The sequence below is a fragment of the Pyrus communis genome, chromosome 8 (genome assembly GCF_041283825.1).
Source record: "Pyrus communis isolate YQ-2024b chromosome 8, ASM4128382v1, whole genome shotgun sequence".
Lineage (NCBI taxonomy): Eukaryota > Viridiplantae > Streptophyta > Magnoliopsida > Rosales > Rosaceae > Pyrus > Pyrus communis.
In genome coordinates, this window is record NC_142572.1 from 17,000,627 (window position 1) to 17,027,188 (window position 26,562).

The 26,562-nt window shown below is 41.3% G+C and overlaps 3 protein-coding genes across 4 annotated transcripts; 1 reads left to right on the forward strand and 2 right to left on the reverse strand.

Annotated features, from left to right (window-relative positions):
• Positions 1-13,123: 13,123 nt before the first annotated feature.
• On the forward strand, positions 13,124-17,327 carry LOC137718245 (protein WEAK CHLOROPLAST MOVEMENT UNDER BLUE LIGHT 1). Of its 2 annotated transcripts, none has more exons than XM_068457758.2 (4): positions 13,124-13,309; positions 13,442-13,501; positions 14,083-14,963; positions 15,162-17,327. In XM_068457758.2, exons 3-4 carry the CDS (start codon positions 14,127-14,129, stop codon positions 17,043-17,045), a joined length of 2,721 nt encoding a protein of 906 aa, XP_068313859.2. In that variant the 5' UTR covers positions 13,124-13,309; positions 13,442-13,501; positions 14,083-14,126; the 3' UTR covers positions 17,046-17,327. The 2 variants fall into 2 exon arrangements, with proteins under 2 accessions (XP_068313859.2, XP_068313858.2); XM_068457757.2 differs by having other exon boundaries at positions 13,157-13,309; positions 14,090-14,963.
• A 493-nt stretch (positions 17,328-17,820) lies between these two features.
• LOC137717936 (protein HEAT INTOLERANT 4) lies at positions 17,821-19,748 on the reverse strand. Its single transcript, XM_068457446.2, has 2 exons — positions 19,610-19,748; positions 17,821-19,132 (listed from the first exon to the last, which is right to left on the reverse strand). The coding sequence occupies exon 2, from the start codon at positions 19,124-19,126 to the stop codon at positions 18,071-18,073; it is 1,056 nt and encodes a 351-aa protein (XP_068313547.2). The 5' UTR covers positions 19,127-19,132; positions 19,610-19,748; the 3' UTR covers positions 17,821-18,070.
• A 2,063-nt stretch (positions 19,749-21,811) lies between these two features.
• LOC137717693 (protein CYPRO4) lies at positions 21,812-25,150 on the reverse strand. The gene is made up of 2 exons (XM_068457137.2): positions 23,354-25,150; positions 21,812-22,294 (listed from the first exon to the last, which is right to left on the reverse strand). The coding sequence occupies exons 1-2, from the start codon at positions 24,992-24,994 to the stop codon at positions 21,992-21,994; spliced, it is 1,944 nt and encodes a 647-aa protein (XP_068313238.2). The 5' UTR covers positions 24,995-25,150; the 3' UTR covers positions 21,812-21,991.
• Between the last annotated feature and the right edge of the window lie 1,412 nt (positions 25,151-26,562).

Genomic DNA, 26,562 nt, shown 5'->3' on the forward strand with positions numbered 1-26,562 from the left:
GTGTGTATATGTACCACAAAAACCACAGGACGTGGCAAGATTCTGGAAAAGGGAGCCACAAATCCCCACAGAAATGGAAGATCTCTCAATCGCTCACTCTCAGCCTCAGAAACTTTGGACTAGAGAATGTCCTGCCAAACGCCACATTCCAACAGTTACTCAAATTTTGAAATCTAAACTGAAATCAATGGTCCCAGCAGTTTTGCCCAGATGGGGGGTTTTTGGACCGTTGGAGGCAGCATACGCGTAGAGTTTTATATGCATGTTGCACATGCAACCGCGTTGAATTTGCAACCTATTTACCTATGCGAAATTATATATAGTGGCCAACATAGGTTGGTTTAGGTGGTAAGGTAACTGCCTTGTGTGCCGGTCCACAAAATTCGAGTCTCACTGTCAACAATCATGTATCGGTCTTTGATCTATAAAAAAAAATCAACAAATGAGGCACGGACTCCTCTATAAATTCTCAAAGAGGCTTGCGGTATACCCTAGGCTTACAATGGAGTAGCCTCTCCTCCCTCTAAACTTTTTGTTATCCAAAAAAAAAAATAAAAAATAAAAAAATATATATATATATATAGTGAGAATGCGTGTACAGAATCTTTTTCTGACTTGTTTATTCATGTTAATAAACTTTCTGAATTGTTTAGATACAATGAGTGAATTCTTTAGTCGAAAACTTATGTTTAAAATGTGCTCATGTATTTCCTTTCTGTAATTTTATTAAGTTACGGATTCAGACCTGTTATACTGTGATGTGATATCTAGCTAGTGTTCCAAAAGTGATACAAGTATTGCACTAACACTAATAACGTTGGATGAAAAACAAGAGAAGTAAAAAAAACATTCATTTCAGTGTATGATCATGACAAAAAATTCCAGTCTTAATCAAACGTTGGATGAAAAACATGAAGGGGGCAATTGAGTCATTTGATCTAGAGTGTCTTCAGTAAAGAAGACATCCACGGTGGGGCGGTGTCTTTGTTTAATTTTATATCTTATCTATAATTCCAGTCTTAATCAAACAAATGCAATGTAGGAAATTCAAAAAATTCAGATGACAATGTCATCATAATTTCAGCGTAATCACAATTTTTTTCTTAATAAATTAAAGAAAACCGCAACTCATATGGATGATTTTTCTATCCACAATGTACAAACCAAACACAAGTTACACAATAAGAAATAGTTTTCTTTTACTACAAATATTAGAATATTTTATTTTTCTCTAAAAAGAAATCAATTAAGACGACAAATCTCACGAATAGCCAGTACCTGTTACAATCAAACAAAAGAGTGGGTGTTGACGGTAAAGCAAGGGTTCGATCCCAAATATACATATTAGGAAGAGATAAGCATACATTAGTCACAGCATCAACCACAAAGTTTGCTTTCAGATAAGTATACTTCCAAGTCATACAAAGAAAGGAGATGCCAACCAACAAATATCCACAATTGTGTCTCGAATTCTCCCAAGGACACCAAACCGTCCTCCACAATGTCTATAACCAGCTTATAATATCCCTTCACCGAAATTCTAGTAAAAATGCTAATAAAAACACTTAAAGAATAAAAGAATGCATAAAAAAATAATAAATAAAAACTCTTCTACGTTTGTAATAAAAATTTGAATTCAGGCACAATAATAGTTGAGTTTAAAATTTGAATTTAGGCACAATAATAATTGAGTTTAAAGATACTACCTCTTCAAAACAATTTAAAATTTATTTTCACTACAAAAGTATAAAGTTTTAGATTTAAGGGCTTAAAGAAAGTGCTTGCATATAATATATTGCAGACTAGTGCATCCAAATCTACTTGAGTAGTTCTTTAAGAAATATTAGAATATTGTAACATAATTGTTTGAATAGACACTTTTCAATAGAGTATTTTAGTTTAGCTAACTTCACTAGAACGTAATGTTTCGCTCTTTGTTTCTGTATTCAAGTTCTAATTCTTACTTTAGTTCATAAAATAAGTAAAAGTTTGTTTAAAAGTACTTTTAAATTTAATGAAAACATTTTTAGTGAAATTATTTTTAGATTCTAAAAGCACTTAAAGTATTCCATGCAAAAACATCAGTTATATACTACTTGCAAATAGCACTTCAAGGTTTTTTTTCAAAATTCGTTTATATTTTTATTAAGAACTGTGTAGACATCGAAATTTCGGTGAAATGAATGTTAACCAATAATTAAAATTTCAACGCTTACGTGTCACATAAATTTTACATGTAGCGTGTGACTCAACGAAAAATCGAAATAAATTGGAAAGGTCATCAAATAGGACACGTGTCAATATCTGGCAGAAATGATTTATTTCATCTGATTATTTAAATCCAAAAAATCAAGTTTTGGAATTCTATAAATAGGAGGCCAAGACATTCATTTTGGAGGAGGGGAAGAAAGAGGAAGAAGAAGAGGAGGAAAGAAAGGAAGAAGGAAGGAAAGGAGTTTACATCACACCAAAACCTTGAAGCCTCGAAACTCTAAAGCTCTCAAGCAAATCCCGAAGGATCAAGAAAACACTCTTCGTTCTTCGTCAAATTTTCCTTCAAGGTCAAGCCCCGACGGCCCTTGAAGAACTTCCACCGACTCAAGATAAAGCCTCGACGGCCCCTTGAAGAAAGTGTTCATCATCCGTTCGTCCTAAGATCAAGCCCCAACGGCCCTTTAGATCAACAACCTCAACAAATCCACACATCCAATCAGTCTTCAAGATTAGGCCCAAAAGCCCTTGAAGATCCGCTCATCCATCAACCCTCAAGATCAAGCCCGACGGCCTCTTGAAGAAATCCATACACTCAGTCTTCAAGATTAGGCCCAAAAGCCCTTGAAGATCCGCTCATCCATCAACCCTCAAGATCAAGCCCCGACGGCCCCTTGAAGAAATCCATACACCCAGTCTTCAAGATCAAGCTCAAAAGCCCTCGAAGATCCGTTCATCAACTGTTCATCCCTAGATCAAGCCCCGACGGCCCTTTGGATCAACAGCTCATCCACAAACCTACACCCTACGAAGATAGAATCAGAGGATCAAATTACAAAGAGATTGTAACCCCAAAATCAATACAAACAAAAAATATATTTTGTACACGTATTCTTGTCTCTTGTTTCAGGAATTTTTCGTGTTCACAAACTTGGCACGCCCAGTGGGACTATCTCTACCTCTCATCTCTGTCTCCGTTCAAGATATTCAAGCACAGTCCATGGCTTCAAACAAAGAACAAGTCATGACTATCGGCACTACCTCCATTGAAAAACAGCTGGTTCAGATGAAGGAAACAATTGCAAGGCTGATAAAGACTGCAGAGGAGAAAAACTTGCAAACCGCCGGACTCATCAACCGTCTGGAGGCGCAACATGGTGTCATGGTGAAACCAAGCTCTCTTCCAACTAAAAGGACCGAAGAAGGCTTCAACCCAAATGCCTACGAACTCATGTCAAAGGCTAGGCATGACTTTGCTTCCTCTTCAAATCTTGGAAAGAAGGTTTCAAACACCGTCAACGACAAAGATCGCGACCTCACCAAAACTCAAAAGAAGTTGAAGGAGCATGGTTACGGAGTTGACAACAACCAAAGCACACCTCCAAAATCAATGGCATCAAGCAAGGGACAAGCCGTTCTTGCAACCACCAAGGGAAGAAGCATAAGCACTTCCGCCACGAATGGAGCATCCATTGGCACCACAACCACTCATCAACATGCCGCTTCAAAATTGGTACCGCTAAGCGAGCAAAGGGAACATCAAAGGCGCGAGTCTATCATCAACCTAACCTTGCTGGGGGCACCAAAGCATGCTGCTAAGGCGCATAAGATGACATCCCAAAATGGCCAATGGGTTTCTTCATCAGCACCCTGGATGTCTGAAGGAAAGTCATGCCTATTGGTTGCACAAGTCATGACCATCGGCGTCACCTCTGTTGAAGAACAGCTAGCTCAGATGAATGAAGCAATCGCAAAGCTCACACAGACTGTGGAAGAGAAGGACTTGCAGATTGCCGCACTTGTCAACCAACTAGATGCGCTGCCCGACGTAAAAGTCGACCCAAATATTGGCCTATTAAAGAAAGAAGACGACGAAGAAGAGGAGCCACCAGCGGAGAAAGTTGAAGAGAAGCCGAAGCTAGACCAAGCAACGGCATCCATGGGATCTCTCTCTATCCAGCAGCTACAGGAGATGATCGCAAGCACTGTCAGGACACAGTACGAAGGAAGCTCGCATGACTCCGCACTGTACTCAAAGCCTTACTCCAAGAAGATTGATGCTTTGAAGATGCCAAGGGGTTATCAGCCCCCAAAATTCATGCAGTTCGATGGAAAAGGCAACCCGAAGCAACATGTCGCCCATTTCGTTGAAACTTGCAACAATGCTGGGACAGAGGGAGACTACCTCATCAAACAGTTCGTGCGTTCGCTGAAAAGTAACGCTTTTGACTGGTACACCGACCTCGAACCCGAGTCTATCAACAGTTGGGACCAGCTAGAAAGAGAATTCCTCAACCGTTTCTACAGCACTCGTCGTACTGTAAGCATGCTAGAGCTGACCAGTACGAAACAGTGGAGAGATGAACCTGTCATCAACTACATAAATAGATGGCGCTCTTTAAGTCTGGATTGTAAAGATCGGCTTTCTGAAACCTCTGCCATTGAGATGTGCGTTCAAGGCATGCAATGGGGACTACACTACATCCTTCAAGGCATCAAACCACGAACATTTGAGGAGTTAGCCACCCGCGCCCATGATATGGAGTTAAGCATCACCCGTCATGGGAAGAAAGAACAGATCGCCGACTACAAGAATGACAAAGTTTTGGGGCCAAAGGTGGATAAGGCTGCATGGAAACCCACCAAGGAAGCAATGACGGTCAACACAACTCCAGTCAAAACCCATACACGAGGCAAGGCGATTCAAACCGAAGCTTTTCGTGATCAAGAGATACGTAGACGCACTTTGAAGGAGCTTGAGGAGAAGACTTATCCATTCCCCGACTCTGACGTGGCTGCCATGTTAGATGACTTGCTGGAAAAAAAGGTGATCAACCTACCTGAGTGTAAACGGCCGGAAGAGATGAACCGTACTGACAGTCCAAGGTACTGTAAATTCCACCGCTTCATTGGTCATCCGACGGAAAAGTGCTTTGTGCTAAAAGATCTCATCATGAAGTTGGCTCAGAAAGGGATCATCGAGCTAGATATTAATGATGTGGTGAAGTCAGACTATACCACCATCACTTCTGGCTCTTTGAACTCAAAATCTTCACCTCAACCGCTGGGGGCATGCTCCAAAACCATGTCAGTCAAGTCAAGTGAAGGATGAACTTATGTCATTCCAAAGAAAATGCACAAGAAACATAGGTCTCCTCCACAAGTTCACCAATCGGAAAGGGGGCAAAGCAGCTACCGTCAACCTTCAAAGCTACATGAAAGTGTTGAGGATGATGAAGTTATGACACAAAGATCGTCCGTTGCCATCATGATGCGCGATTTCTTCCCCAAAGACTTCTTCAATCACTCAGTCAAGACTCCTTGCTATAAAGATTGCAAGGAATGCCTCTCTAAGATCGTTTGACAAATTCCACAAGCTCCTCGTTCGCACGAGCCTAAAAGGCGACAATCAAAAGCTCCTCGTTCGCACGAGCCTAAAAGGCGACAACCAAAGCTCCTTGTCCGCACGAGCATAAAAGGTGACAACAAAACGCTCCTGGCCCGCAAGAGCATAAACTGTGTACGGCAAAATCATCACCAAAATCATCATAAAAACCATCACTCATTTGAACTACGTTATGACTTGATCTCTTCTTTGGAAGAGTACGTAGGCAACTTGAAACTTCAAAACTTCAAGTACAGTCACATCAAAATAAATAAATAAATGTTTTATTAATGAAAGTCAATATTATTACATTCTTTGTACAAAAAAATTACATGTTATTTGTTAAAAAAAAAAATAGAGGAAGGGAATGCATGTATATGTGTTCTCCCAAAATCAAAAAAAAATAAAAAAATAAAAAAAATAAATAAATAAATAAAAAGATAAAAAAAAAAATAAATAAATAAATAAAAAGATAAAAAAAAATATATATAAATAAATAAATAAAAAGATATAAAAAAAAAAAAAAAAAAAAAAAAAGAGTGTATATGTGTTATGTGTGTGTCCCTCGCATGAAGCCCATCCGCACACAAGCCCCAGCTAAGGAACACAGCCCAAATCCAGGCCCAGACTCCTCTCTCTCTTTTCACTCCCCCTGCTTCGTCTCTCGTTCTCTGTTTCGCTGTTTCTCCAGCTGCTTCGAATCCAGAGAAGCCGGAAGAGCGACGTCGTTTTAGTGTCTTGGACCAGATTGAGCTGTGGGAAATGCCGAAAATGGCGAACTCGTTTCCCGAGGAGGTGCTAGAGCACGTGTTCTCATTCATACAGACGGACCAGGACCGGAACTCGATCTCGACGGTGCGCAAGTCGTGGTACGAGATCGAACGGTGGTGCAGGCGGCGGATTTTCATAGGGAACTGCTACGCTGTCAGCCCTAGGATGGTGATCAGGCGGTTCCCGGACATTAGATCCATCGAGCTCAAGGGAAAGCCTCACTTCGCCGACTTCAATCTGGTCCCCGACGGCTGGGGTGGGTACGTGTACCCCTGGATCGCCGCCATGGCCAGCGCCTACCCTTGGCTCGAAGAGATCAAGCTCAAGAGGATGGTCGTCACCGACGAGACCTTGGAACTGATTGCCAAGTCCTTCAAGAATTTCAAGCTCCTCGTGCTTTCGTCCTGTGAGGGGTTCAGTACTGACGGGCTCGCCGCCGTCTGCACCAACTGCAGCTCCTCGGCCCAAGTCACCATCTTCTTCTCTCCTTCTGCTTTACTCTCTTCTCCCTCTCTTCTTCTTGCTCAGTGAAACAGGGCTTCCCTCTTCATTTGGCCAAGTCACTAGCAGCTCCGCCAAGTCCCAGTTCGCGCCACCGGTCCACCCCACTTGCGGGTTGATCCGTTTGGTTCCCCGAGAAAATTAATAAGAAACGCTGGGCGACCGAATGATGAAGTCGGGAACGAGAATGCCGACGTGGAAGGAGAGAGAGAACAACAAGAAGCGGGAGCGGCGGCGCCGGGCAATCGCCGCGAAGATCTACTCCGGGCTGCGGATGTACGGAGCTCCCGAAGCACTGCGACAACAACGAGGTCCTCAAAGCTCTCTGCAACGAAGCCGGCTGGACAGTCGAAGAAGACGGTACCACTTACCGAAAGGGATGCAAACCCGTGGATCGCATGGACATAATGGGGGGTTCTACCTCAGCAAGTCCATGTTCATCGTACCAGCCATCCCCGTCAACGGTGCCGTTTCAGAGACCCCCCTCCAGATTCAAAGACATCAACAAGAACCACGTCGGATTGGATCTGAACTCCATGGTGTCAACGCTTGTCAGTGATCTGGGCTCTGTAGACATCAATCTCAAAAAGCAGCGATCTGGTCTACTCAGGAAGCACAGAGATTCACAGCATCGATTAGTGGAGCTTCAGCTTGTCGTCCGATTCCCCTGCTTCACCATGACTGGTACTCCGCCGTCTCTGTTCGCCATGGTTTTCCTGTGCAGGGGGAGTTGGGTGTCTTGAGAAGTTCTCCTCGATCTCATCCTAAGTCGCCGTCTCACCACCTTCGTTGTAGCCAACTGAAAGGACCGGCGAGATTCCGGGATGTGTCGCACCTCCATCGCCAAATCCATCATCAAATTTGCTAAAACACCCAGATTTCAACTCGGTGAGAGCCACCCAGGCGCCGAGCCAACTCGGTCAGGTGCGGCAAGGCAACTCAGGTCAGCGGCGAGACCCACCGAGTCACGGAGAAGAACGGGAACGATTCTCTGGACATATGCCGAGTACTGAACGGAATGTGGCAGACGAGTGGTGGCTGGGGCAGAATCGACCGAGACGACGCCGTCGAGGCCATGTTCCGCTACGCAGACGCTGGCCTCTTCACCTTCGACATGGCAGACCACTATGGACCGGCTGAAGATCTATATGGCATCTTTATCAATCGAGTTCGTCCAGCTGCTATCTATGGACCAGGTGAAGAAAGGCACTTTCCAAGGATAGTGTCTCTGGCAAAGTTAGGCCTGATTCCGTTCAAAATTGGCGAACCAAATGTGAAAACAGACTGGATTTATGTGGATTTACCTATTGGAGCAAATGAATTAAACAGAGGACAGACTGCACGGAAGGATGAGTTAAGTCTGTCTGATCTCTTAAATCTTGAAATAAAATGGACCTCTAGGCCAGAGAAAATTGAGACTGATCTCTCAAATGAGAACCCCAATCTACCCAAATTACCAGATTTGGCTGGAGTCAATCTCGACAACTTTTTCTTTGAACGAAACAAAGACCGTGCTTTGGGTAGTTCTGAAGGGCTGTTCGGGTCTAACACACAGATTGTCAGTAAAGAGAGTTTCCAAGTTCATGAAACTCTTAGTTTGTTTCAGAATGTCAAGCCTTTTGAGACAGTTGTGCAGACTACTGAAGGAGAGGGTGGTGATTCTGGTTGGGCCGCAAGTTTTCAGTTTGCTGCTTCTGAATCGCTTCCTCAAGCTTCTGGAAACCTTCCTCAAGCTTCTGACACCCTTCCTCGAGCTCAAAGATCTTCAGTGACCGCTGTCAAACGACTAGCCGATCGTGAAGCTCGACGCTTTGCACTACTTCAAGCTCTGGCTGCTTCTGCGCCTCCGCCATGGCTGCTGCCTTTGAATGTGATCAACAAAAGCAAAGTTTGTCAACTCACACCCAAATACCTCATCCATCTTCTTGCCTCTGCTGCTGCATTTGAATTGGAGAAGAACTTCAACGACCGCTGTCAAACGACTAGCCGATCGTGAAGCTCGACGCTTTGCACTACTACTCCAAGCTCCTCTGCATTTCCTCCTGCACCATGTGGGGAATATATATATATATAAAAAATATTATGAAAAAACAAAAATAAAAAAAATAAAAAAAAAAAAAAAGACATTTTCCTGTTTTTCCTCCCCAAAACAAGGAAAATGTTTCTCCTTTTCTTCCTTTATAATTTTTTATAGCCAAAAGCATTTGCAAGTTGTGGTCTAGCTCCCAACGGATGTTGAAGAAAAAAACAAAAAAAAAAAAAAAAAAAAAAAAAAAAAAAAAAAATTTCCTGTTTTTCCTCCCCAAAACAAGGAAAATGTTTCTCCTTTTCTTCCTTTATAATTTTTTATAGCCAAAAGCATTTGCAAGTTGTGGTCTAGCTGAAAGCATAGCCAAGTTGGCCACTTTCAAAAAAAAAAAAAAAAAAAAAAAATCTTAGTGATGTATATGTTTTATTTGTATTTAACACAATACACTGAATAAAATAAAGCATGTCCATTAATCTCCAAGAAATTACAAGTGTGTACAAAAAAAAAAAAAAAAAAAAAAAAAAAAAAAAAATGGAGCTTTCACAAAGGTTGTTCACGTGAAGCCCCACTACGTGGCAAAACTCCAGGAGCGGGAGGCATCCAAGATAGAGCATTCGAGGCCTCAATACTTGGCCAAACGCTGGAAGACCCAGGAAAAATGTGCCTCTGGAGGAGAGACGAAAACCTTTGACGGTCACTTTGAATCCGACCTTTAGACTCTTGCAGCTCATCAAGCTTCCTCTTCATGCCCGTCGAATAGTTGTTTGCAAGCACGTGCAAACTTCTATTCTCATACTTCAGCTGCTTGATCTCTTGCTTGAGACTTTCCACCTCTGCCATCAACGATTCAACCTGACGGGAGCGAGCAAGTAGGCGTTGGCCCATGTTGGACACAGAGCCTGCACACTGAACGCTGAGAGCGAGGGACTCTTGAACGGCCAACTCATCGGACCGTCCTGACAGCAGCCTACTATCTTTTGGAGTGAGGAGGTTCCTAGCTACTATTGTAGCTGTTGTGGCGTCCTGCATCACGGAGTCTTCACCTGTAAGAGGACCGTTAGAAGATAAAAAAGAAGGGCGCCATACATTACCTTGACCGGGTGCAACCGGATCGCTGCTGAGACTCAAATCTAAGCAAAGGTTCGATGAGTTAGTCATTTTTTCAAAGGTGTTCAGAGAGAATGGGTGGATGAAGATAATTCTCAAAAGGCCGGAGACGGTTTTCAAGAATGGGCAATTTTCAGAGTATGTATGTTGGAGTGATCGATACCTCTGTAAAAAGCCAAGCGACACGACCACCGATTCAAAAATCCGGATTTTCCTGCGTGAAGTTCGGCGACGCGTTCGCGGTTTTTCAGAAAATGCGTTCAACTTTGTCAAAAGATATCTGACAAAGTCGAGAACACGTGGAGGCCATCATCGCAACTACACGTCTTTAGCCGACAAGCGCAAAGTTCGGCGACGCTTTCTCTGCTTTTCAGAAAACGCGTGCAACTTTGTCAAAAGTGGCGCTCGTTCAGAAATCGAAGAGGCGTCGTTCAGAAATCGAAGAGGCGTCGTTCAGATATCGAAGAGACGTTTGTCGACAAGGGTAAAAGAACAAGACCAACAATTGCTATTAAGAAATCCCTATATACGTCGACTTTCATCTTTTATGGCAAGGCAGACCTGAAGAAAATGTCCAACTCTTCCTCACCTCTGAGGGCGCACTCCCAGCAAAGCCTCTCGAAATACTCAATTTTTCTTCTTCCTTTGAGAAAACCTATTCAACCTTTGAAGATACCAGATGTCTGGAATACAGATGACCCAGGAGGAAACGATAGATTGAAGCATGTGGTGATTCATTCACCGCTTCTTCAAAAGCAAAGGTATCTCATATCATCAAGGGCGAAAGCAAAGGTATCTCATATCATGCTTTTTCCCTATCTTTTCCTTTGCCCTTGTTCTCACCTGCCAAGACAAGGACAGAGAAAGCAATATGTCGGAACCTCCACTCAAACCAGTTGCCACCAAGAAGTGAAGCACCATTTAAATGCAAAGGTTGCATTCAACTCCTGCATCGGAGGACAAATACTACAAGAGAAGATGCTAAACCTGCATAAGGAAATACCACTTCTGCAAAGGGGAGCAAGTAAGGCAAGTGAAAATGATACATCGAAGCATGTGGAGACAAGCACAACAAATATATGTGTTGATTCATTCGCTGCTTCTTCGAAAGCAAAGGTATCTCATATCATGCTTTTTCCCTGTCTTTTCCTTTGTCCTTGTTCTTACTCGCATGGCAAAGTGAAAGAAGCAATCAGCCGGCACTTGGAGTCAGTCTTCCGATCTGGAACCGACTACCTGGAATCTATTCCTGATTGCTTACCTAGTATTGCTCTCGAGTAGTCATCTTCAACGGTTGATACACTGCCAGAGAAGGGACAAGGAAACTTCAATCTTTTTGATTCGTATTCAATACGAATTGGAAAGATTGAACAAAGAAACAGGTCAGCACCTCCACTTCGTACTTGCCTGCCATATCCTGAAACCGCTCGTAGACCTTCGGGGGGAGACCAAAAGAATCCTGCTGCCCAGTTCAAGAGTAGCACAAAGGAAAATCAACGAGCGGAGGAGACCAGAAGAATCCTCCAGCCCAGTTCAAGATCAAGCCTCAATGGCCCTTGAAGAAATCACAAGTCCGATTCAAAATCAAGTGTTCACCACCCTTGAATCAAATTCAACTCCAGATAAAAGGAGTAAGTTCAAACCTTTGGAGGAGACCAAAAAAATCTTCCAGCCCAGTTCAAGATTAAGCTTGTGGAAAATCAACGATTGGAGGAAACCAGAAAATCTTCCAGTCGAACTCAAGATCAAGCCTCGATGGCCCTTGAAGAAATTTCCAGCTCAATTCAAGATCAAGCCTCGACGGCCCTTGGGTTGACATCTACATTAAGAGACTTCAAAACGCATCTTCTACACGTGACAAGCACATGTCAACGACGCGCCTTGAAGTGGGGGCATTTGTAGACATCGAAATTTCGGTGAAATGAATGTTAACCAATAATTAAAATTTCAACGCTTACGTGTCACATAAATTTTACATGTAGCGTGTGACTCAACGAAAAATCGAAATAAATTGGAAAGGTCATCAAATAGGACACGTGTCAATATCTGGCAGAAATGATTTATTTCATCTGATTATTTAAATCCAAAAAATCAAGTTTTGGAATTCTATAAATAGAAGGCCAAGACATTCATTTTGGAGGAGGGGAAGAAAGAGGAAGAAGAAGAGGAGGAAAGAAAGGAAGAAGGAAGGAAAGGAGTTTACATCACACCAAAACCTTGAAGCCTCGAAACTCTAAAGCTCTCAAGCAAATCCCGAAGGATCAAGAAAACACTCTTCGTTCTTCGTCAAATTTTCCTTCAAGGTCAAGCCCCGACGGCCCTTGAAGAACTTCCACCGACTCAAGATAAAGCCTCGACGGCCCCTTGAAGAAAGTGTTCATCATCCGTTCGTCCTAAGATCAAGCCCCAACGGCCCTTTAGATCAACAACCTCAACAAATCCACACATCCAATCAGTCTTCAAGATTAGGCCCAAAAGCCCTTGAAGATCCGCTCATCCATCAACCCTCAAGATCAAGCCCGACGGCCTCTTGAAGAAATCCATACACTCAGTCTTCAAGATTAGGCCCAAAAGCCCTTGAAGATCCGCTCATCCATCAACCCTCAAGATCAAGCCCCGACGGCCCCTTGAAGAAATCCATACACCCAGTCTTCAAGATCAAGCTCAAAAGCCCTCGAAGATCCGTTCATCAACTGTTCATCCCTAGATCAAGCCCCGACGGCCCTTTGGATCAACAGCTCATCCACAAACCTACACCCTACGAAGATAGAATCAGAGGATCAAATTACAAAGAGATTGTAACCCCAAAATCAATACAAACAAAAAATATATTTTGTACACGTATTCTTGTCTCTTGTTTCAGAAATTTTTCGTGTTCACAAACTGATTCCAAAAACATTTTTATTAAAAGAACTTTCAATGATTTTAAAAGTACTTTCTAAACGAGTACTTTTCAAATATAATGTATTTAGTAATATAATTGTAATAATACTATAAATAGTGCATTAAAATCTTTTTTCTTATTTGAGGGTTGGTGAGCTGGACAGAAAAGGGCAGCTGAGCTGAGCCGTGCTGCACCACCCAATGCATCGGACAAAACCTCCCTGCCTTTCCGGCTTTGGTCAAATCCCAAAAAGAAAAAAAAAAAAAAAAAAAAAGCAGAAAAAATTAATCAACAAAATTAAAAATTAAAAATAAAATTAAAAGAAGCAAAAACAATTTGAAAAGTCTGAGACTCTGAGATTGAGATTGGAAGAAGGAGCGTACAGATGGATCCAATCCGCGTGTGACGAGACGACGACGAGGTAGCCTCCACTCATCTCTCCTCCCTTCCCCGCTATTTTTCTCTTCCCTCTATTTTTAACTCCGATTTCTTTGTTGCTATTTTTTGCTAATTTTAATCCCTTTTTGTGGTATTTTTTTGCCTTAATTTCCAGCCACCTTTAATTTCCGAAACTCCATTCCCACTTTCCTTTCAATCGCTTCTCGTTATTCCGGTACGTTTCTCTCCCTCTCTCTTTCCTTTTTTTTTTTTTTTCAGTTAATTTTTGGTTGAAAGTTCGAGTTTCGTTGATTTTTTTTGCTCTGATACACTTGTTCTTGCAAATTCTCTGTTTTAATTCACTGTTTTGGATTGGAATTTGGATTTTGTTTGGATATTATGTGGAATTTTTTATTTAAGTGAGTATTTGAAGTTCCTGTTGTAATTTCTATATGAAGCTTGAAGCTTTCTGTTTAATTGTTCTTATTGTTCCTTGTATGCCTGGAAGCTGTTTGAATTTTATTTTATTTTTAAATTATCTATTTTTCTGAGATTACATCCCCAGAAAATAAAGGATAGTAATTTCGAATTGGTTGGTTTCTTACTATTTTTGCTACAGTTTCATGAATTATTGAGCTAAAAGAATGCAACTCTGATGAAATAATGCAAGGAGATTTGATCATAAGGTTCTACCTGTTAGAAGCTATCATTTTGTTGGCTTTTATGCATTGGTGAAACTGAATATCGATTCATGATTGGTTGATACCTTGTATACTTTTTCGTCCTTGTTTTGTTGATCTGATTTCTTTTACTCAGATTGTAGATTTTGCGCGTTGCATTCCTTCCCACACTTTCTTGGAATGGAGGTTGTGAAAACTGCAGAAGTAATGCCTCCCACAGAATCTTCTTCGTCCTCCAACCATGATCAACAATCCGCTGGGGATGCCCCTGTGAATACAGAAAAGCAGGACAAAGTTGAAAGTAACAGTCCTTTGTCAACGACGGACAACCCTAAATTAGAAACTACACAAAGTTCTTCTGACGGAGGCCCCTCTCTTGAACAAAATCAATCACTTCCAACAGATAATCCGGCTTCTAGCTCATCAGCAATAGAGAATGGTAAATTACCAACTGCAGAACATGCTTCAAATAGCAAATCTCCAGAACAAAATCAACTTCTTCCAACAGATACTGCACCCTCAATCATTATGGTCAATCAGACAGAGAAGGATACTCACGATGCTCCGTTGGAAGATTCGGGTCCCAAAAGTGTCGATAATGCTTCAATTAGCACATCTCAGGAACAAAATCATCCAACAGATACTCCAGCCTCAGCCTCTGTAAGTACAGTCAATAAAACAGAGACAGATGTTCAGGGTCCTAAAAATGTGGACAATGTGCAACCCACAACACGTTCTCTTCCCAATATAAAGGTTACCAGAAATGCTGTTAAAAAAACTGAATCCGTTTATTCTCCTAAGAGTGCTAAGCTGGCATATGTGAACAATGTAATCTCATCACCCAGTACAAAGTTTGCTAGCTTCTCTGCGAGAAGATCGGTAGCCACTGATTCCCCTAAGAGTGCTAAGAACAGAGGTCTTATTGATACAACTGCTCCGTTTGAATCAGTTAAAGAAGCTGTTTCCAAATTTGGAGGAATTGTTGATTGGAAAGCCCATAGAATCCAAACTGTGGAGGTAAATTTTCTCGAGTTTTTCTGTTTTATTAGCTATTTATTGCCTTGATGTTAGAGTTCGCAATTCCTTTCCTTAGAATCCGTAATGGTGTTTTATTTGATTTTTTTTACGAAACTCTCTTCTAAGCGTTAAATTGAAACCAAAAAATTGTTCCTATGTTTTCCAAAACAAACTGTAATTTCTTCTTTGGCTGTGCAGAGACGAAAAATTGTGGAGCAAGAACTCGAGCAAGCACAGGAGGAGATTCCTGAGTATAGGAAACAATCTGAGGCTGCCGAAAAAGCAAAGGTTCAAGTATTGAAGGAGCTAGACAGCACTAAGAGACTCGTAGAAGAATTGAAACTCAACCTGGAGAGAGCACAAACTGAAGAACAACAGGCAAAACAAGACTCCGAACTTGCCAAACTAAGGGTGGAAGAAATGGAGCAAGGTATTGCGGATGAGGCTAGTGTTGCAGCCAAGGCACAGCTTGAGGTCGCCAAGGCAAGGCATACAGCTGCAGTGACAGAGCTGAAATCGGTTAAAGAGGAGCTGGAAGCGCTGCACAAGGAATATGCTTCTTTAGTGACAGAGAAAGATACAGCTATTAAAAAAGCTGAAGAGGCCGTCTCTGCATCCAAGGAAGTGGAGAAAACAGTGGAAGAACTGACTATTGAGCTGATTGCCATGAAGGAGTCATTAGAGGCTGCGCATGCCGCTCATTTGGAAGCGGAGGAACATAGGATCGGAGCAGTCATGGCCAAGGAACAAGATTCGCTTCATTGGGAGAAAGAGTTAAAGCAGGCAGAAGAGGAGATTCAGAAACTTAACCACCAAATTATGTCGGCTAAGGATCTCAAGTCAAAACTAGACACAGCCTCGGCCTTGCTACTTGATTTGAAATCTGAATTAGCTGCATATATGGAATCAAGGTTAAAGGTGGAAAGTGATGGAGGACTCTTGAAAGATGGGCTACAGGAACCAGAGAAGAAAACTCATACTGATATACAAGTTGCAGTTGCTTCTGCAAAGAAGGAGCTGGAGGAAGTGAAGCTCAACGTAGAGAAAGCAATTACTGAAGTAAATATCTTAAAGGCGGCTGCCACATCATTAAAATTGGAACTTGAAAGTGAGAAATCAGCTCTCGCCACCATTACGCAGAGAGAAGGAATGGCATCAGTGGCCGTTGCATCTCTTGAAGCTGACTTGGAGAAGACTAGGTCAGAAATAGCTCTAGTTCAGATGAAGGAGAAAGAAGCCAGAGAGAAGATGGTGGAGCTACCCAAAGAATTACAGCAAGCAGCACAAGAGGCTGACCAGGCAAAGGTACTTGCTGAAACGGCTGGTGAAGAGCTGCGCAAGGCAAGGGAAGAAGCAGAGCAAGTAAAGGCTGGAGCACGTACTGTGGAAAGTAGATTACTTGCAGCACAAAAGGAAATAGAGGCCGCTAGGGCCTCCGAGAAGTTGGCGTTAGCGGCAATTAAAGCTTTGCAAGAAAGTGAACAAGCTAGAAGCACCAACGATACTGATTCACCAACTGGGGTAACACTTTCTGTAGCGGAGTATTATGAGCTCAGCAAACGGGCCCATGATGCAGAAGAACAGGCGAACACAAGAGTTGCAGCTGCAAATTCCCAAATCGAGGTGGCCAAGGAGTCTGAGCTCAAAAGCTTGGAAAAGTTGGAAGAAGTGAATCGGGAAATGGCTGCAAGAAAAGAAGCACTCAAGGTTGCAATGGAAAAGGCTGAGAAGGCCAAGGAAGGCAAGTTGGGTGTTGAGCAGGAGCTGAGAAAGTGGAGGGCCGAACATGAGCAACGGCGAAAGCTTGGTGAACCTGCTCAGGCAGCAGTAACTCCCACTAAAAGCCCGAGGGCTAGTTTTGAGGCTAGGAAAGAATCTAAGAACTTTGACCGGGCAGCTGATTCTGAAGCACCTGAGCAATATTCATCAAGCCCCAAGTATGGACTTGGAAGCCCCATCGAAGCCAGTCCATCACCCACAGAAGTAAAGCAGGGAAAGAAGAAAAAGAAGTCATTCTTTCCACGGATTTTTATGTTCTTGGCCAGAAGAAGGGCGCATCAAAACAAGGCAAACAACTCTTGATTGAAACCAGAACATGTCTGTTGTGATTTTTTTACCTCCTTTATTACAAGGTTGTTTCTCTCAGAGTGGCCGTAAATGGCAGATTGATCTGACTGATGTTTACTCGAGTGTACATGACGATACTGGTAAATTGTTTGTTGTATGATAAGTTAATTGGATGATAGTTTTGCTCACTGTAAGGATGTTTTTGGAGCAAAGGTTACTATTGAGAAGGGAGAATAAGAGAAATTCAGTATTATGTTGGTTCGCGTTTGCTGTAATGAAAGAATTTGGGTTTGAACATTTCATGAGCTACTAATAGTTGAAATTTGTACTTTTTTGCATTCATTCATAGTTTCAATGATGTTTTATTGATCCGAAAACAAGGGCACTAATCAAATGACGGCGGGAGCTGGTCTCTCGAGCGTGTTCGGTCAGTTTTCTGGGCAAGATCGGTAATATCACCATGATACGGACTCCAAGTTCTTAATGCCAGACATGAGGTGTTATCGTCAATCTCCCTTCCTATCTACAAATACCGCAAAACAAGAATGTGAAAGAAACTAAGGCAGTGTTAGGTAAATTTGAAGGGATTGCCCAAGTAATCTCTTATTTATGTTGCAACATACAAATAAAAGCCGAACGAAACATAACGAGACGTCTCAACTTCGTATGATTCAGCAAGGGCAACAGAACCATCGAACAATAATTTTTCATTCAAGTGAAAATAACCCTTCTAATAGGACGTACAAGAAAACAAGACAAGTTTACTCATGTAAAACAATGCATCAAACAATTTCAGGTATGGAGACTCCTCAAATTTCATATATGAAGCATTATTCCAACAGAAGGTAAACAAATGACCGGAGCTACAAAATTTAAGGATACATTGGTGTTTATATGATTTCGAATGAGATCAAATAACAACAGGAGGATGTGAACTTTTCTCTTTTCCCAACACTTTGGGACACAGTAAACGCAAAAGTTTCAATTACTGTAGTACTACGCGCGGGCCAAACAAGGGATCTTGGTGAAAGTGAAACTTATCACAGAACCTCATGAGCCTTGTTGTAGTACCTGTTGATGTATGCAGCCTTGACACAAGATATGTCAGGAGTATCGGGTGTTTGCACGGGGTAGAACTTGTAATACCTCAAATTCTCAAATGCTGCTTTGGTTTCCGTACTCATTTTTTCAAATGCTTCTTTGCGGGCCTCCTTCTTCTCTCGGTTTTCTTTCTTTTGTTGACGCACTTTCTCCTTGACAAACTCCATGAAGGCATCCTTCTGATCTGCAGATAGTTCCTCCTCTTTTATCCGTTCGTCAGCAAATTCCTCAACTTCATCAAACTGCCAATCAAACACACAGTAAACCGGTGGATTTGGTTCTTGTGGAAAAAGTATGTCGACCTCAGTGCTCAGCTCAAGCTCCTCTTCCTTGATCGGCATTAGATAAGGCAAGCAGTAATCAAATTTCTTTAGACGGTCAATCTTCATGTGTTTCAAAGCAGCCCTTCTCTGAGTGCATCCCAACACGAATATTTGATGAGAATTTCGACTATATTCAACAACTTGGCTGTCTCTCTTGTCACAAGGAATATATGGAATCCAGTCCATTTTCATCTGTTTCATTGGAACAATTTCTTCAGTCTCTCTCTGAACCGACTTAATCCCAATTTTGTCAGAAGGTGGGCAAGGTGATACAACAGCCACCACAATGGGTATGTAAATAATTTTCAAATCACCCTTATAAGGGACTTGTTGAGGCTCCGTACCACTGAAGAGATACACTTTGTTGTTCCCAAGATCATGCAGCTTGCCCCCCTCTTCAAATGCTTGTTCAAGATTTGAGAAATCCCACTTGAATTGGTACACCTTGTCCAAGTGATCCCACTCAGTCCCAACAGGGAAGGCAGCCTTCCAGAGATCTTCCAATTGGCGGGGCTCCTCAAAGTACTCAGGCTCGGATTGGGGGTGGGAGGCTGTGACCCGCTTCGACAGAGTGGCAGCCTTGCTCGATTGTTCTTTGTGGTTGTCCAACTTGGTCGAATTTTCCTTGTTTTCTTCCCTCTGGCTGGCCTTCCTCTTAGCTCCTCTCGCCATTGTATTCTGCAAAACACCCAAAGAAAAATACAAATCGAAAATCAGGGCTTCGGGCCTAGGGTTAGGCTTTTTACTTTTAATAACACAAGTCAATGGATAGACACACATAGTTCTTCTGCGATTTCGAAAAATAATTTCCTGTACACAATAATATGAATCAAGGATTTAACTTTAAACTTTTATAATCGTACGTCTAATCGAAGATCAAATTTATAAAAGAAACCCAAGGAGCAGTTCATCATTTCAAGCGAAAGATCCAAATTTCAAACCAAATCAACACTAATACAAAATCATAAAACCCAAAAAGCAGTTCATTGTCCCAGAATTCAATGACAGGTATAAAAAACCCTATGAAAAATCAAAATCCAAAACCCAGAAAAACCCAAATCAAATGCCCCTATAAAACCCTAAAAAGCCAAATCAAAACCAATAAAAATTCAAAATTTCTGCAAAATATTAGCGTATTGAACAGAAATTTCTTACCCGAAGAGTCTTTCGTGGCTTCGAGGACTGAAAAGTGCAACACAATCTGGGTTTTTTGAAAACTGGAAACAAAATCGCAGCAGGTGGCTCCTTGTTAGGCAAAAGTGAGAACCTTCGCCTCCTCTCATTGCTTATAAACTCCAACACATCGTACCGTTTCACTTTATTACATCTGAACCGTTATTTTAATCCCACGGCTGAGATTTGAACATCTACTTTTCTACTCCCGCTTGGAAAGGTTAGGTGCGTCGTACCAACGCGACGCGAAGTCCGCCCGTGTCATGTTCGGGTCCCACTTATCGTGGGTCAAGATTATACAGGTTAAGGATAGTGGGCCGATATAATGGAAAGCCGATGTAAAGTTCGGCCCAATCATTCTCGTAAAAAACTTACAATTCAAATAATTAAGAGCATTTATACTAAGTGTTTGTTTCACCGATACTGTCTCAACTTAACCGTCTACATTAGGTGTTTATTTTATGACAAAAGATTTGGTGGTCTTAAGAGTGAAACTTGCATATATAAATTGTAAATTATTTTGTTATATCTCTGATGTGAGACTTTATTCTTTAATATTTTCACACTTGTACATGACTCACACATGTGAAATAAAAGTACAATAAAATTCTTGAATTACACTCGGAATAACAAACTTAACCATAATGGTCTTTTTACAAGTTTTTTCTCTCAACGTGGCTGACATTGACATGTGAACCCATCCACCAAGATAATTTCATAATTTGTACATTTTTCCTAGGAGGGTAGATGCAAATAAAAGTTTGGGGTCAAGCATTTTTTGAAGAATAAGCTTAGTGTATATGTAATCAATTGTGTATAATTATGAATGTATCTCATTCGTCGTGTGACCAGTCAGTGACATGAACAACTAACATAAATCCACATATGATGATGGTACTACAACCATTCAACATTGCCACATTGGCACATACAACACTGTTAGAAACCTTTGGATGGATTCGTTCACTAAACCGAAAATCCGATGACAAAGACAAAAACCATATACATACTTGGATTTACATTTTAAGAAGCAGAATTTGCAAGAATCTGAACAATTTGTACCGTTCTTAATCCCTTTAGCTTCCACTCATGAGCATTCTTGATCTCTTTTGCCAGACTAAAAGGATTCAGCATCAGACCTTTGGGATATCTGATAATCATACACTCAATGTTACTGATTAACGAGTGGTAATATAAGTAGACGGTCATGTTGACATTTTATGGGACGTAGTGTGTAGTATAAACTATGAAATACCCGTATTATAATATGAGTAGATTGGTAATATTATGTGATGGTGTGACTATTACTATGCAATCACCGTAAAGATGGGATTCCAAGGCAAAGAAGATTGCCCAGGTTCTAAACCTTCAAATGCAGAATCTAATCCAAAGAATGATCCATCTTGGGCTTGAGATCCAGGAGTTTTGAAATCCATGTATCTTTTAGTTTCAACAAATCTATAAGCACGGCAGTAAAGGGAAAAATGATCAACGTGCTAAAATATGGATGGACGAGGCGAAAATTAACAAATCTCATGATACAATGAAGGAAAAACTTTTAAAAGATCAAACAAATCAGATCATTTAAATTCATTTTAGAATTTTCTAATGAGTCCACAGAAAGAAAAGAAAAAAAAGGCAGAATACCATGTTGCTCTTACATCTGTGAGAAGAATTCCTGCAACTCCAAGGATTGCAAGGCGAGCATGAACCAGCTCTGCCTGCACATACAACCTCAAGCTTTCCGTCCTCGCCGAGCCCAAGTGGGTCAAACCCGAAATCCCCGGCCAAGCTATTGAAGAGGGACAAAGAGTGAAACTAAATAGGGGAAAAAGCAAGATAAATGAGATCGATTTGAACCAGCTTCTTGAGGGACTTACCTTCGGTCAAGGTAGGCTGGTGGGTCAAGCCCAGAGAGCCATGTAGGGCGCACTTGTGCTTGAGCTACGTGTCGGGAAAAACCTCGAGCTGTTGGTTTGCCATGCCCGACACCAAATGAGGGCTTCAATATCTTCTTATTACAAAGGATAACGGACATGGCTGCACAAGGAAACCTCTCGACCACTTGGACATAACGTTAAAAATCCCAGGTCATTTAAAAGAAGCGGAAAATGTTGAAATATATGGAAGAGGGAAAAGAAAATTAACTTAAACCATGCTTCAATAAGAATTACAACACTAATATTGCTGGAAATCATTAGATTACCATTGAAATTCCTTCAGAACGTGATTACAATTCAACATAGTTCATTAACGACACGACCTAGCTTAAAGAGCACACCCTAATTAAATAAAAAATGCAAGTTAAGTTCTTGACAGAAAATTAGAAAGTGCGATGCAGCTAAGACAGCTGAACGTAGATTCTCACATCTCCGAGTACAATTGTCTACTAGTACTGGATATGCTGAAGGAGCTGACTTTGAGAGGGGTTGCAATCACAAGTGGAGCCTCAGGTGAGTCGGTAACTGCAAATTTGTCATGCATGAAGCGACTGTCGACAATGGAGTCGTCCTTAGGGACTATCTTGTAGCAGTAGCAGCTCTTCAAGCCCTGCTGATTGCGGTAGCACTCATGCGAGCCATCCTTCACCTGTTGAAAGTTCCAAACCACACTAAATTTGCCCACAGTAGCAACCAGATGACGCTCCTGCTTCCCATTCTCTGTGACCTGAACAATAATGTAAAACAAGATTATCATAAGCTTATAACAAAAGAAATCACAAGGCCAGAAAAAATATACTGATTTCAGAGTTAATAAATGACCTAGACATTTTCGATTCATAGACAATGCTCCGACCAACCAAAATCGGTACTACCATCAAGGTACCGATATCCTCCAAACTCAAATTCATATGTAAGAACAGACTTTTGTTCTCGAAGCGAAATCAGCATTCAAAATCTAGAAGTTACTTGGAAGAGAGGGGGAAAAGCCAGACAAAGTAGCTTTATACATGACAACCCCACTATTAAAACCTTCTAAGGAAAACCAATCCATTCACCATCTCTTGGGGAATTAATCATTAAAACATAGGGCTGATTTGGTACTGAGGTGATTCTGAAAAAAGCTAGTATCAAAAAGAGTTGGGAGCTGTTTTTGTGTTTGGTAAACATTCAGCTTCAGCTTTTTTTCACAGTTTTAGATGAAAAAAAGCCAAAAACAAGAAGCTGCAAAACCCAGCTTCGAAAAACCAATCTTTTTTCACATCTGTTTTACATAAAAGTTTACCAAACACTATAATATTGCTTTTTTTTTTTTTTTTAAAGCACTTTTACAAAAAAGTTTCCCAAATACTCTGCTGCTTTATTTCACAACTATTTATTCTCACATCACAGCAGAAGCAGCTTTTTTTCAAAGCACGGCAATACCAAACCAGCCCATAATCTGAATCGAAAATTATTCCGGCTTTCAGATCTGAAGTGGACAGCGCATGCGTGCCCATACAATTTAGGAAAAAGAATGGCAAAAAGGAGGGACAGCTAAATAAAAGAAAAAACAGTCCAACCATTTATTATACTGCAGGATGGTAGATTCACATGTCAGGTTCTATTCTTGCCTTGAATTTAACAAACCAGGTTCAAGAAAGGCCACTAAATCATGCACATTATAGCAGATGGCGACACAAATTTTCATCACCACGAACAAAAGGAAGAAGCAGCTTAATGTTGCAGAATCCCACCAAATAACAGAAAAATATTTCTAACCAACTGGCTGAAAATACACACTTACCCACGAAAACTGAGCGTTACGAAACTTGTTATTTGTGCCCGCCAGATGTGAATCCAGGGGAGTCAGCTTCAGCAGTCTTGGAGCTGAAATTCTATTTCCCATACGCCCACTAAAACCAGTCTTTGTCTTGCCATCCTTATCAGTAAAGATTGTGCAGATGAGGATTAGATAAGTGTCGGTTGTGCCCAAAATCCACTTCCCATCAAAAGTAACATCCACATGAGTGATAGGTGAACCAAGGCCTGGAAAAGCAGTTTTTGCCTGCCTCATCGAATTGATCGAATACAACCTGATCTTCCCATCAAGCGACCCAACAGCAATTGAGCCATCTCCAGTGCTAGCAAAGCACTGAAAGTTCGTCCCTCTTGAGAACTGATGCCCTTGGTTCCAATTGAGAACAGGTCCACTAGAAGCCGCAAGGTCCTGAACCATTCCTTTCCTATCACGCATATCCCACCGGCAAAGCCTGTTGTCATCCAGACCCAAGAATGTTGATCCTGAGGGGTCCAACTGCGCTCCCTTACTGTCATTTGTGATATCCCTCATTGTAATGTCAGCCCCATCTTTCTCAAACTTCCACTCAGTAACAACCTTCCCGGTTTCAATATCAAGCTGATGGAGCCCTGTGGTGTGAGGCTTCCCCTCATTCATCGGACTCATAAGGAGCATGTTAGTCTCGGCCTTCATCAGCAGAGCCTTCCTAGGCGTTGACCGTGCCAAATTTGAACCCCCTCCATAGCTCCCATCATCAAAATTCACATAAACACCTTTACCATGTATTCCATGAGAGAAATTCTTAACTACCTGAATGCCAGAGTTCCCCACCAAGAAACTATTGTCCAATGCACCCAATGCCAAGCTCTGTATACCGCCATCGTGGGCCTCCTCAAACTCCTCTCTCAAATTCTGATTTGCCCTCACTGGTGTTGCCGAGCCAGGGCTCTTCAACAAACTATCCTCCGCATCTTCCCACACCGAATCATCTGCCATTTCGGGCTTCGCCCACCCAACAAAATCTTTCCCATAAACCTTCACCCTGTTCTCCTCAGTGGCCTCATACCCATAAGTGTTCTCAAACAAACAGTCATTGTACTTAATCACAAAAGCCCTATACTCCTCATCACCGAAAAACTTCATTGCCCACACACCTCTGGCAAAGAAATCGACACGTCGCTGATCGGCGAAAGTGAGTAATTGCATCTCGGCCGATACCTTAGCCCTAACTTTAGCCCCAACCCTCAAAACCCAACAACCCTCCTCATCAAATTCCTCTTCTTCCTCTACCTCCTCGTCATTATCAACCTCCATTCGAGATGTCTTAATAAAATTGTAAGAAGTGAGTTTTTCGGAAGTTACCCATTTCGCCTTGGGGGTGTTCCCACCAATGTGAAGGTAGAGCTTTACCGGATTCTTCAGATTCGGGTTCTTGGAAGAAGACCCGTATTTGAGACTCAAGGCCTTGAGCTTGGCGTCCACATTGTCTAACTCCGCCGACGACGGCGTTTTGGGTCTCCGCTCGGTGGATCTCTGGCGGTGGTCGGCTTTAGTTTCCTCCACATCCTCATAGCTCTCCTGCTCATCGCTCTCTTCCTCGTCGGAGTCGGAGAGCTCGAGGTGTTCGCGGCTGTGAGCTCCGCCCATTTATGGTATGAAGATTTGGGAAATGGTGGGTGAAAGATGAGAGCTTTTGGGAGTCTTGAGAGTGTGAGATGGTGTTTTGGGGATGAAAAGTTCAAATTTCAAATTTGGGAGAGTTTATGCGGTTTTTTTGGTAGCCTATATCGTTTGACTTTTCAGTTATTAGGGTTTCTCAAAGTGGAAAGTCAAGCGAGAATAGGCGATTGGGCCTGGGTCGGGTCGGTTCAGTGGAGCCGGGTTAAGTCATGAAATTTTCGTGGCATTTTACAAAAATTGTTAGTTAATTATGCAAATACCAAATACAAAAGAACTTAAAACTAAAACATTCTAGAAATTTATGGTGATACCAAAAATCAGGTCTGGGGATGATTATACAAACAGAATCTGCTAAGAATTTGTATTCAAACCAGGTTTACTCAAGCACAAACTTTCATTTATCTCATTAACACTCAATCTTAAATAACTATTCTCTTGATATCAGTGGCGGAGTCAGTTTTTCTTGTGAGAAGGGGCCACTCACAAATGTTAAGATGATGCTATCCACACATCAATTTTTACCTCTCATGCACATCTCTCAATTTTTGACAATTGAACAAGAGTATGTAGGAGGTAAAAATATGTGTGAATAACAGTACCCCAAATGTTTAAAAATAAATCTAAACAGATAGTCTACAAAAGTACAAACAAAAACAAAATATAATATGATACGAGTCTAAAACAAGAAATTCTTTGACAATTTTACCAATTCACAACGATCCTAATTGTACTCGACGAATTTTCATTTCTTGAAACCGTATCGTGATATTCTCATCTATACTATTTAAAATATCTTTATCAATATAACCAATCAAACAATTATTCATCCACAAATCATCCATTCCATTTTATAGGTTGCTCTTCACAATATAGCAAAAATACTGGCTCAAGTTTACAAACCTAAAACAAATTTGATAATCAATTAAAAAATTGCAATGGATTAATTTAACAAAAACAAAATCATAATTTAAACAAATAATTTGAAAGAGAGATGAGAGAGTAAAATACAAATATTAATTAGCGTAATATTAGTGTAAAAATTGGGATGCGAAAAGATTTGTTGGGACTTGGGAGGTGGAATTCGGAAGGCTGCACTAGAGAACAAGTAGGCTCAAAATAAAAGGAGAAGCACGATATAGTAGTATTTCTCTTTATTTGTAAACGAAAAGTTTTAGTTCGATTCTTAAGCAAATATGAAATTGAACCATATTATTCTGGCTAACTTATTGTGAGGTTTAGCTCACTCCTCCATCCCCTTAGTGTAATTCCTTATCAAAACTAAGAGTATGTGACCTTTCTTGATCACGGGGTGAGAGAACATTGAATAGTATTACAAAGCTAACTTCGTAGTCTAAAAAAGAAAGTGTGCTCTCCTTCTTATTCAAGTTTGAATTTGTACTTAGAATTTAGATTAAATTATTTAGAATATTGCTTGAAGAATAAAAAAAATTAACGTGTTATTTTGCTTCATTTTTATCGTTTGAGTTTAAATATTTCTATTTGTAACAAGGTTACTAGAACCAAAGTATCAACAT

What these genes read in the sequence shown, in the direction of transcription:
- LOC137718245 (XM_068457758.2), top strand. Translation starts at nt 14,127, where the DNA reads ATGGAGGTTGTGAAAACTGCAGAAGTAATGCCTCCCACAGAATCTTCT. An exon ending in ATAGAATCCAAACTGTGGAG is followed by an intron (nt 14,964 to 15,161) that starts GTAAATTTTCTC and finishes TTGGCTGTGCAG; the next exon opens with AGACGAAAAATTGTGGAGCA.
- LOC137717936 (XM_068457446.2), bottom strand. Translation starts at nt 19,126, where the DNA reads ATGGCGAGAGGAGCTAAGAGGAAGGCCAGCCAGAGGGAAGAAAACAAG.
- LOC137717693 (XM_068457137.2), bottom strand. Translation starts at nt 24,994, where the DNA reads ATGGGCGGAGCTCACAGCCGCGAACACCTCGAGCTCTCCGACTCCGAC. An exon ending in GTAACGCTCAGTTTTCGTGG is followed by an intron (nt 22,295 to 23,353) that starts GTAAGTGTGTAT and finishes ATTATTGTTCAG; the next exon opens with GTCACAGAGAATGGGAAGCA.